Source organism: Neolamprologus multifasciatus, chromosome 15 (genome assembly GCF_963576455.1).
Source record: "Neolamprologus multifasciatus chromosome 15, fNeoMul1.2, whole genome shotgun sequence".
Classification (NCBI taxonomy): Eukaryota; Metazoa; Chordata; class Actinopteri; order Cichliformes; family Cichlidae; genus Neolamprologus; species Neolamprologus multifasciatus.
Window position 1 is genome coordinate 31,516,933 of NC_140453.1, and position 10,295 is coordinate 31,527,227.

Here is a 10,295-nt window from a genome sequence, read left to right on the forward strand (position 1 = left end):
ACCACTTGTCACAAAGATTGTACTGTTTTAGTGGCAGCATTTTCATTCTGGCTACTTTATCTTTGGAAGCTGCTGACATTTGATCTGTTTTTACCCAGAAAGGGTTTGCTGAGCACACATGGGCCTTTCCAACATCGTGTCTGCTAGAGCTCGGACAGTTAAAGACATTCACACTTAGTTATATATCAGGGTATCTCCTATAGCCACTGACTGACCATTAAATTACCAGCTGAACCACCATGAGGTCAGACTGATATATGATTTACAGTAGACGATGGACATTGGCAGTTATTGGTCAGAAAACACTAAAAATGGCTGTTTTATTTTGTGTCATATTTTGTCTGACCAAATCTGCAAAGTCACCAAATTAAAAGCCAGTATCCTGTTTTTTGCGAAGATCAATTTTTGTCTTTGCTGGTGTTAATGATTTATTTAAAGCACAGGCATTTAGTTGGTGTTAAGTAGTCAGATTGTCTTGTGGTTGCTTTTAAAATGCAATGTTTAGAACATTAAACATCAGCGTTTCCCAAAAGTCCCCTTGAAGTGCCTCTGATAAAGGCACTGACATGTGTATTAGGGGTAATTAGACTGTACTACCTAACGACATTAGCCTGACCCACACCCTTCGCTTCAGAGAGTAAACCCAAATGAGGCTGAGTCCTTGATCCTGTGATAAATGCTCCCCTGAATACAGAGGCCCGTTAACGCTGAGGTGCCGGGATTTTTCCATTAAAGCCTCAGGAACAAAACTATTACGTATGCACATTCCAGCGGGGGTCTTAATCCAGATTGAGACAAACAAGTGGCGAAGCTCAAGTCTCTCAGGCGTTGAAAAAGTGTAATTTGATCTCGCAGCACATTGTGTTTAGGTAATTATGGTCAGAGGACCCTAAAGCTGCATTCTCACTGTTTGCATATGGGTTTTGATGGATTTCTGTAGGAGCTGTCGAGGTCGAGTACAGTCGCCATTAACAAACAACCCTCCTGGTTAATTTTTTTAGCCTCTTTTTAAATCTTTTTAAAACTCACACTTTCTAGTGGATTTCACAGTAATCTACTGTTTGGAACTTCTGCTGGTCCGTTTGCTTCTTACCGCCTGCCCCTTTCCCTGCAGCAATGCAAAACGTCAGCTTCACTAGCAGTAGTTAGTTGTAGATGGGGAACAGATTGCAGATGTTGCTTTGGTGAGCTTGTTCCCTAAACCAGCAGCTTTTATCTAGTTGAATTGTGGCCTACGTGTACGTGACTGGTCTCTTGATACGTTTTCATGCTTGTTGGTAGGTATGGACATCACGTCTAAGACTGTGCTATGAAAAAAAGGCCTTCTGTGGACTGCTTAAATTAGCAGTGGTGGACGAAGTTCATCTGCCGTCTGAAGAATTCAGATTTTATCCTCGCTTTATAAGCCCCCGAGGGACTTGACTGCTTCTCATGCTCCCCCGTCATCCGGTTTTGTTTACCAAGATGTCTGCTGGAGCTGTCCATGTGGTGGAAGGACGGGCCGGTTCCCTTCCAGTCACATCGCGTACGTTAGACGAGGAGCTGCTTGTGCAGCAGTGTAGCGATATTGCGCAACAGATGAGGTTGCAGTGGGACAACTCCTCCGGCCTGTTTACGAGGAAGCTCGGTGACAGCAGACACGCCCACTTGTGACTTTGATTTAGTGCTGGAGAAATAAAACTTCCCCGTGGTCTCTCTTATTTTGTTTAGACTCCATTGTGTCAATATGGACCACCCCTTATATAGACATGCTCCCAACAATACAGCATCCAAATATGTGCCATGTTCACAGACTCGTATTAACATACTTGTCGCATCCTGCAATTGTCACAGTTGTTTGAAGCTTTGCTGTCCACGGAGGGCAGAAGTAGTTTTTCGAGATTGTTTTCTTTGGGGGATTATTTTAGTTCAGTATGCAAATATATGTGCTTGCAGGGAAAATAAGATGCAGTAAACCACAAGAATTCCTTGTGGGATATGTAACCTGTTTCTCCTCTTTTTAATATTCCAGTTTCAGGTTATTTTCATGAAAAGCGTTGAGGCTGTGTTGACTCACATGTTTCACACACATTAGAAGGTAAATTGTTCTCTTCCTGATAACTGATTTCAATGTAGAACATTTTGAGTAACGAGTTTCTAATTGCGGTTTTGCTAGTGAATAAAATGTTTTATTTGTGTGACAGGAAATAATCTGAAACTGTTTCTTCAGCTTCACATATGTGAGGATTTGATTGATTTATTAGGCTGATGCGATCAGAAACTGAAAATCTAAATAAATCTAAAAGTTTGAAAAGACAACAATCTGAAATTGTAATGACTTAAGTAAAAAGAGAATAATCTGAAATATTATAGATTTATCTTTTATGAAACAAAGCCTTTAAATCTAAGTATATATGATCAAAAGAAACTAGAACCTATGTCCACGCATCAAATATTTCTAAAAAAAATCTGTTCATGTCGGCAGACATTGCATTGACTAAAATCCAAGTTTCCTCTTCTTTTTGTTTTTCTTCTTTTAGTACTTGTTTCTGTGGGAAAACTGGATATGATCTGATTGATTTAAGCAGATGGGTAAACATGAGGGGCTCACAGGTCTGCTGCCGAGAACGCCCTGTTGCAAAAATACTGGTTTCTTTGTTTTCAGAGTGAGTGATCGTTTAGTTGAGCCGAGTGTTGTGGAGCCTGCTTGGTTGTTTGCTGGGTCACGCAGCACTTTTGACCCTTTTCAGACAGATAAAAAGAGAATTGGTCCCCTGTAGCTCCGATGGAGCAAAAACATGCTTTGTTTTTTATTTTCAAATTAATTTTACAGCTGCGTCATGATTAAACATAAACTTCAAGCTGATTTGTGCCATAATAATGAAATCATAGCTAAACTGCTGTCTTCCCGAAGCTGCTGAACTTTTGAATCGCAGCTAATCGGGGGCCTCTGCTGACGCCAACTGGCGCAGCGGCGGAACTACACCCTCCTGTCTTTTCAAACAAGCGGCTGGCTGCAGCCAGCGTTTGCATCGGAACGAGAGCCACAGTGAGATGTCAGCGAGCACACTCATCTGTTGTTGCAGCCCCCACCCTCCAGCTATTGTTTTGAAATATGATCGTTGAGGGGGGTTATTACTGTAAGACAAAGGTCTAATTTATTCAGCTGCCTTCCCCCACAGAGAGTGTTTATGTGCTTTGGGACGGGGACGAGTGCCGGTGCATTTGTGACCCTAATGTAGAACACATTGGCGTTCTGGTGCTGTAAAACAGTGTGTGATGATTTAGGGAGTTTGTTTGGCTCCTGGACGTGTCTGCTGTGATGTACACGGATCCAGGTGGAGGATGGGTACACCGTGCAGTGTAAGAGGAGATGGGCTCGGTGTCAAAAGGGAGGCACGCGTGGTAGAAACTCTGCAGCCAGCCCTGGTGGCTGTGACACAGATGTCTGGGTTTGAATGCACTGGCCTCGGGGCCGGAGGTGGCCAGAACTGGAATGTGCTGCCTAGTGGTCCCGGAGACTTTGTTTGGGGGTGGTGGGGGGTGGTGAGTGCATTTGTACTCTGCTGCAGTCTGCGGGGAAGGCCCGTGTTGAGGTTAACACAGCCAGTGGTCCTTATATAAACCACCACATGTCTTCTTCCTTGAATAAAATATACAGTTTGCTTTGTTTTCCTTGAACATGGAATGACAACAACCTGTTTCTTCCTTTCTAGCTTTTTCTTTAACTCTTCAAGTACAGATTGCAAAGCCAAACTTTTCTTTTTTTTCGTATTTTTAATTCAACCTGCATGCCTCTTGTCTTTTGCTATTGATAAAAACACATTCCAGCCAAAGCTTGTGGACATATCTATTTCACTGTCCCAGATGTGGAAGTGCTCAGTTCAAAGGGAGGAATGTGTTCTGTTGCTGCTGCCGTCATCTATCGACTTTAAATATCTGAGTGAGATTTGTGCTGGAATGTGCCTCATTTACCTCACCGTCATTACACAAGTACATCTCTCACATCCGTCCATCCCTTTGCTTCCGCTTTGTCCAATTCAGGATTACGGACAGTGGAGACGCTTGAGCCTCTCCCAGCAGCCAAAAGAGCCGGAATGTGGGGGTACACCCTGGCTGCTATTCTTATCGCAGACTAATCTCAGACGTTTAGTTAAACCATTTTCGGTGCTTGGTAAACCACTGAGTGAGTGGAAAAATAAGCGGGCAGTTTGAAGTCATCTCATGTTTTAATCTTGGTGTTTTTACTGGAAATGACAGAGGAGGAAGGGACTGCTTTGCTAATGTAATTAGCCGAAAAGGACATGAATTTATTCCTCTGATGTTTTAATGCAGTCTTAATGTGATCACTAAAACCACCAAATGTTTTTTTTTTTTTAAACAACTGTTGTTTACCTCTCCTTGTTGTGTTTTATGCACAATTTATATGTCAAACTCTGCAAAGTTTGACTCAAATTTTCAAGGAAAGACAGAATAAACGTGGAGAAACAGGCCTGCAGAAACCTTGTAATGGTGCAGATGGAGTTTAAGGCACTAACACAAGATATAGGGTACACACAGAGCTGTGCCTCTCCTTGAATTAAAGCTGAGCCTTTAAATATGTTCCCGTGTGCCTCTGGAGTGGCTGTTCCGCACGTACGTTTCGGCTCTGAATAACGTAACTTGTGAAGGAAGCTTCTCGGAGTAAATGAATGGTGAGGGGAGGGAGGAGGCGGCGAAGGCTGAACTCCGCCTCACCATGTGACCAAGCAGTGGTTTTAAGAAACCGTGAGCCTCCACTCCAACAGGACAGTTTGTTGTGTTTGTTACTCAGTAAGAAACGTGTAGCCGCGAGAAAACTTCAGGAACCATGCGCTGCAAAATGAGCTACAGCCTGCCCTGCTCGCCGGGAACATCCCCGCCACATTCAGGGCGTTTGGTGGCCTACAGAGCGCGATGCGTCAGGTAAACACCTTTAAAAGCTGTTTCTGTGTCCGCGCGTGTGGGCTTATTTTACGCGTGCATATGGACGCGTTTGGAGTTTTTACGGCGTCTTTGCGTTACTAACTGAAAACATTTACATACCTGCATCATTTTTTAAAAACTCTTATTTACGAACTGCAGACATTTGGCTCCTTGTCAATGTTTTTACACGTGCTTTGAGTGTTGCTCGGTGGCCATTTGCGCTCGTTTCGTCCCCCGCATAGTTTGAGGTGTTTTGCTAGCAGCTGTTCCGAGTGTTAACCACTCTCTTCCCGAACATGTGGATTCAGTTTGATCTGTGTTTATACCACGTGTCCCCCCACTAGATGCCCACGGAGCCGTACACTACGTGCGCTCTAGCACGCAGTGTGTAAATGATGGATAGACTGTTACCAGACTGATGTTAGCGCAATGTGCGATTTCCACGTTCTTTTTTTTAATTTTTATTTTTATCTAATTACGTTTAAAAAAGATGTAAACATAACGTAACAAATGTTTTTTCTTAACTTAAGCTCCTTACAACCCCCAACCTCGGGACACAATAATTGCGTCTGTATTTAATTCAAAGGAAACTGTTTCACATCTACTTTTATCACATTCTTATAACGTTAACCAATTTTTTAACATCGTGGACGCTCTAAAAACAATAATTAGAGGCAGTCTGCACATTGTGTTCCGTCTGCTGCTCCAGTCAGAGCGCCGTCCAGCGGCTCCAGGACACATCGATTGCTTTTGTTTTCGCTCCACAGCGGAGCAGGGCGGTGATTGTGCGAAAACAAAGGCGCTTTTTGTGGAGGAGGTTAAAAGGCAAACGGTGAAAAGTCGGCGTCGTTTGGTTTCATGAGGATTTGTAGCACGGACTCGTAAGTTAATCGTCGTGTTTTAATTAAACGCTTAATCGTCGCTTTCTGGTGAAGAAATGGTGAGATGTAAAATACAGGGTTGAGCTCCTCTGAGGCGACATCAATGTTTTTATAACGATGTAAGAGGCAGAGAGGAGCTAAGTGGGTGCTTGGTATTTTATGCAGATATAATTTAGAAAAGAGCGTGCACTGATGATGTAATCTGATTACCAGACTCCCTGTCTGCCATGCATAGATGCTGTCTGACCTGGATTTATGTGCAGATAGTTGAATTTTGATTTAGCTGTTATAACAAGTGGAACTTTGTCTTGGTTTCTATGGGTTGCTGCTATGCTCTGATTCACTGGTGGCACATTTGAAAGTAGAGTCTGACAGCTGTTTGTACTGAACGGATAGTGTGAGCGATGAAAGTCAACTTCACTTAATGCAGGCATGTAGAGCAAAGGCTTCAAGTCCGGGTTATAAAGCTGTTGCTGAAACAGAGTTTGGTGTGTATAACATGACATGTCTTCACCTTCCACCTCAATCTTTCCCGTGCTTCTGGTCTCTGAAAACGGCATCACATTTGTAGCATGCCGTCTTGCATTTTTGCGTTTCCAAACATGGGCCCTCTGCCAGTTTGTGTTAAACACAATGGAAAATTCGCTAAAAATAGTACGCGTTTTATTTTCGTTTTGTTTTTTTTCCTGGTCTAATCTAATTTTTTAGAAGCTTATCTGCATGAGTGAAAACGCTCGAGGGTTTGTTTTGATTCACCTGAGCAATGCAAGTGAAATCTCAAGTTGTGGGAGAGCCAATTTTGGCACTTGGTGAATGTGAAATGTCCGATGGGCATAAGCAAGATTGATATCTAAACTTCCTCCTCTTCTGTCCACAGTGCCTCGGGAGCCAGCGTCGTTGCCATCGATAACAAGATTGAGCAGGCAATGGTGAGTTTTTCCACATATTTAAGTCATATCAGAATAAATCCTGTGATATGGATTCCTTGCCAGTCTGTACAATTACACGTTTCACAATAACTTTTACCTTGCTGATGTTAAGATAAGTGCTTGAAAGAGGATGAACGTGAAACGTCTTGTAGAAGGAAACAGAGGAAAAATGAGCCTCAAATCTGCCCAAGCATTTGGCTTCTGTGCTGCTGGTCCCTTTGGATTGACAGGGGATTGCACGTCTCGGTACAAAGACCACATTTATTTTTGTGTGCTAATTTTAGTTTGTCCTCCCTGTCAGGATCTGGTTAAGAGTCACCTGATGTACGCTGTTCGTGAGGAGGTGGAGGTGCTGAAGGAGCACATCAAGGAGCTGTACGAGAGAAACTCTATGCTGGAGCGCGAGAACGCCGTGCTGAAGTCACTGGCCAACTCGGAGCAGCTCAGCCATCTGACCAATCAGCTCACCCATGGCAGCAGATCGCCGCCGCTGCAGCAGCAACACCCGCTCGTCACAAACAGCACCCCCTCTCTGGTTCACCACGAGGGAAGCCAGAGCGTCCCTCATCAGCCCGACATCACCTCAGCGTGATTCCCTCTTTATAAACTGTCAGAAACACACGTCCCACGGACAGGAGTCTGTTAGCAAAGGCAACAACTAACTACTACCGTCCCCTCAACCCCAAACAGCAAATGGACTCGGCTCTGTGTTCAAAGTGCTCCACTTGAGGACAAATCAACAAAGCAACATCTGTGTTTGTCACTAAGAGCCGTGTTTCAGCGTGTGCTGATGTCATCAGGCCTTCACATTATTTAAGACATTTACCATCCTGTGCAAAGTCTTATTCGGGCCTTGTGTTCGGCTGCAACAGAGCTGAAAAAGGAGAAGATGGGGGGGCAAATGGGTGGGGGGTGAGGGGGAGCAGGGCAGCCAGTGTGCATTTAAAATAAATAAACAAAAACCAGCAACTGCATGTTGATGTTGTGTAGGGGATGGCGGGGGTCAGAGGGCACAGAGAGCTGGATTTGTTGGGGCAACAAATGGGGGAAGACAGCAGCGTGTACCTGCGAGGGACCAGAGGGGTGACGTGGATCCTTGGAAACATCCAGCAGGGGCTGACCTCCCAGTGTCTGCACCCAACGTCACTGCAGGGCTGGAAGAGGCCAAGAGTGCAGAGAGGGTGATGGAGAGGTGGTTTGGAGGATACGTCCTTCCTGAGCGCAAGAGGACTCGAGCTCGAGCGGATCGAGCCGACAGCCTCGGCTCGTTATATGCTGCATCGAAAAAGCTTGTGTTGCTCTCAGAGCCACCATACGTTTGACATGAATCATAATAAATTTTCATTAGTTCAGTTTTAGTATTTGCGTTTATTTATTTCAGGGCTGCTATTTTCATAATGTAAATGAACAATGTCATGGAGATGCTTATTAAAAAACAAAAAAGAAACTTTTTTTTCTTTTTGGTCTTTTGGTATTTTAGAATCTGTCGGGTATTAAATTTGATAGATTCTTGCAACTCGTAGTTCTCAACAGGTAGGCAATAAGTTTCCAAAAAATAGACTTTTTTTTTGGCCTCTTCATGAAATAGTGCTAACACTAAAGCTGCGCTTACATTAGATGAAATCCAGGTTGAATGTATATTTTGTAAAGTGTAAAGTATTAAGAGCATGGGCAGTTTGTACGGGAGAACACCTGTTGTTTAAGATAAATAATATGTGATGGGATGTTTTGATAAAGAAAACTGTTGATTAACTTTTTCTAGACTTTCTTCGTCAAAACGAAAATGAATTTGCTGGGTTTGGCTTTGGGGGGATGAAAAGCTGTGAAAATTGTTTGACCTACTTTATAACCAAAGACACAAAGCTGTGTAAGTCTTTCTTTTCCTTTTTTATTTTAAACCGCGCACTTATATATATTTTTTTCTACTCTCTCCTTCCTTGTGCTTCTTTGTCACCATTTTGCATATTCTGCGTGATCTGTTATCAAACCACTTCGGTACCTCGTGGTTTTTATCCAGAACTCTTGTTTTTCTGTTGAATGAAAATCTGAAGGTTTCCGAGAGAGAAAATGGATAGGAGGTTGGAGTAAGTAGCTGATGGTGTGAATTAGAAGTAGAAGAATGGAAGGAAAAGTGTTGTGCATGAGGCGAGAAAAGGAGCAGTCTTTGTTTTCATCTAAATGCTGTTAAATTTCATATGCATAGAGAAGGGTTTGTTACATTGCAGATTTTGATGAATGCACCATTTAATTGTAATGCATAACAGTTTGCTTACAGTGGAAAAAAACACAAACTAAACAGCAATACTCACAGCAAAACAAAACAATCCAAACTATTAAACATTTCTCACTTTCAAGCTGGATCTCAGTCAGCTGCGTATGAGCATATTATGGGATGTCCTGTCTGCAATTGCATCTTTTGTGCCTCCTCTGCCGACGCTTGCTGTCAGCAGGCGATCGGCATCTCTCTCTGTGGCTTAGAACCAAATTGCTTGGTAATTGTACAATCAGTCATCTTTCTTTTCTTTTTTCTTTTTTGGCAAATGGGCTTCTCTTTTTTTCTGTTCTTTCATTTGAAGGAGATACCGTGTACATGCCAAATGTACTGTATGAAAGTGATCACTGAGCCTTGGAGAAAATATCTTAACGATGCCCTTGTAATGTGCTGTTCAGACAATTTTAGTTTTCAGTCAACGACAACAACAACAAAAAAAAAAGATAATAAATTACTGTTTTATTATGAGAATGTCTTCATGTGTCTTTATTCTTCCTTTACATATCCCCGTGTGTTGCGAAAGTGTCATCCTTCCAGCATTACCAAGATTTTTTTTTCTTGTAAGCAGCAAAATTACAAAATAAAATTAGTCACATCCTGTGATTTCACCTTAAATCATATACTTACTGTTGTTTTCTTTCACCTAAATCTGGCTTTTTGTCTCCCAGAGTGTCAAACAGGCAAATAAACAATATTGTAAAATGAAAAAGTTGCTGTAGGTTACAGGGGTCCTGCATGGGAACAAATACAGAAGTATTTACCTGAGAGTTGGCTCATTAACGTTTAGTAATTGTGTGTGAGGTGGTTTTGTTTGAAGAGGCACAGAAAACATTTGTGACTTCAATTTTCCTGTGAAATGAATATAACAAACATGAGAAACTACATTCACTGGCCACTTCATTAGGTACACCTGTTCACAATAAACTTTATATGGGTGAAAAGTTACACAAAAAGGGATCTGAAGAGTCAGATATACACACAAAGCACTACTACTGACAAGTACTTGCATGCTAACCTGGCACCGCGCTGCAGTTATATAACACCACGCACACTGGAATGCCACATCCCTTCATGCCCCCGAGGTTTGCCTCCTAGGAGACTTATCAACAATACAATTACAAACTTCTACTGCTAGAATTCTCTGCACTACTATTGCCAAGATCTTGTGTATGTATAAAACCTGTCATTATTGGATGATCTATGTGTTAGTAATGAATTAATAATACTGTATTATAATGATACTGATTAATTGAATACCTTATTTACTCTCCACCCCGTTCACAGTAGCTG

General features: G+C 42.4%; 1 protein-coding gene across 2 annotated transcripts in view; it reads left to right on the forward strand.

Annotated features, from left to right (window-relative positions):
* tsc22d2 (TSC22 domain family 2) overlaps window positions 1-9,476 on the forward strand; it is a 33,743-nt gene extending 24,267 nt beyond the window's left edge. For both annotated transcript variants that reach the window (XM_085134084.1, XM_085134083.1), the window contains 2 exons: window positions 6,682-6,733; window positions 7,035-9,476. In XM_085134084.1, coding sequence (XP_084990210.1) covers window positions 6,682-6,733; window positions 7,035-7,325 — 343 coding nt within the window. In that variant the 3' untranslated portion in view covers window positions 7,326-9,476. The remainder of the gene's footprint in view (window positions 1-6,681; window positions 6,734-7,034) is intronic.
* Window positions 9,477-10,295: the final 819 nt, after the last annotated feature.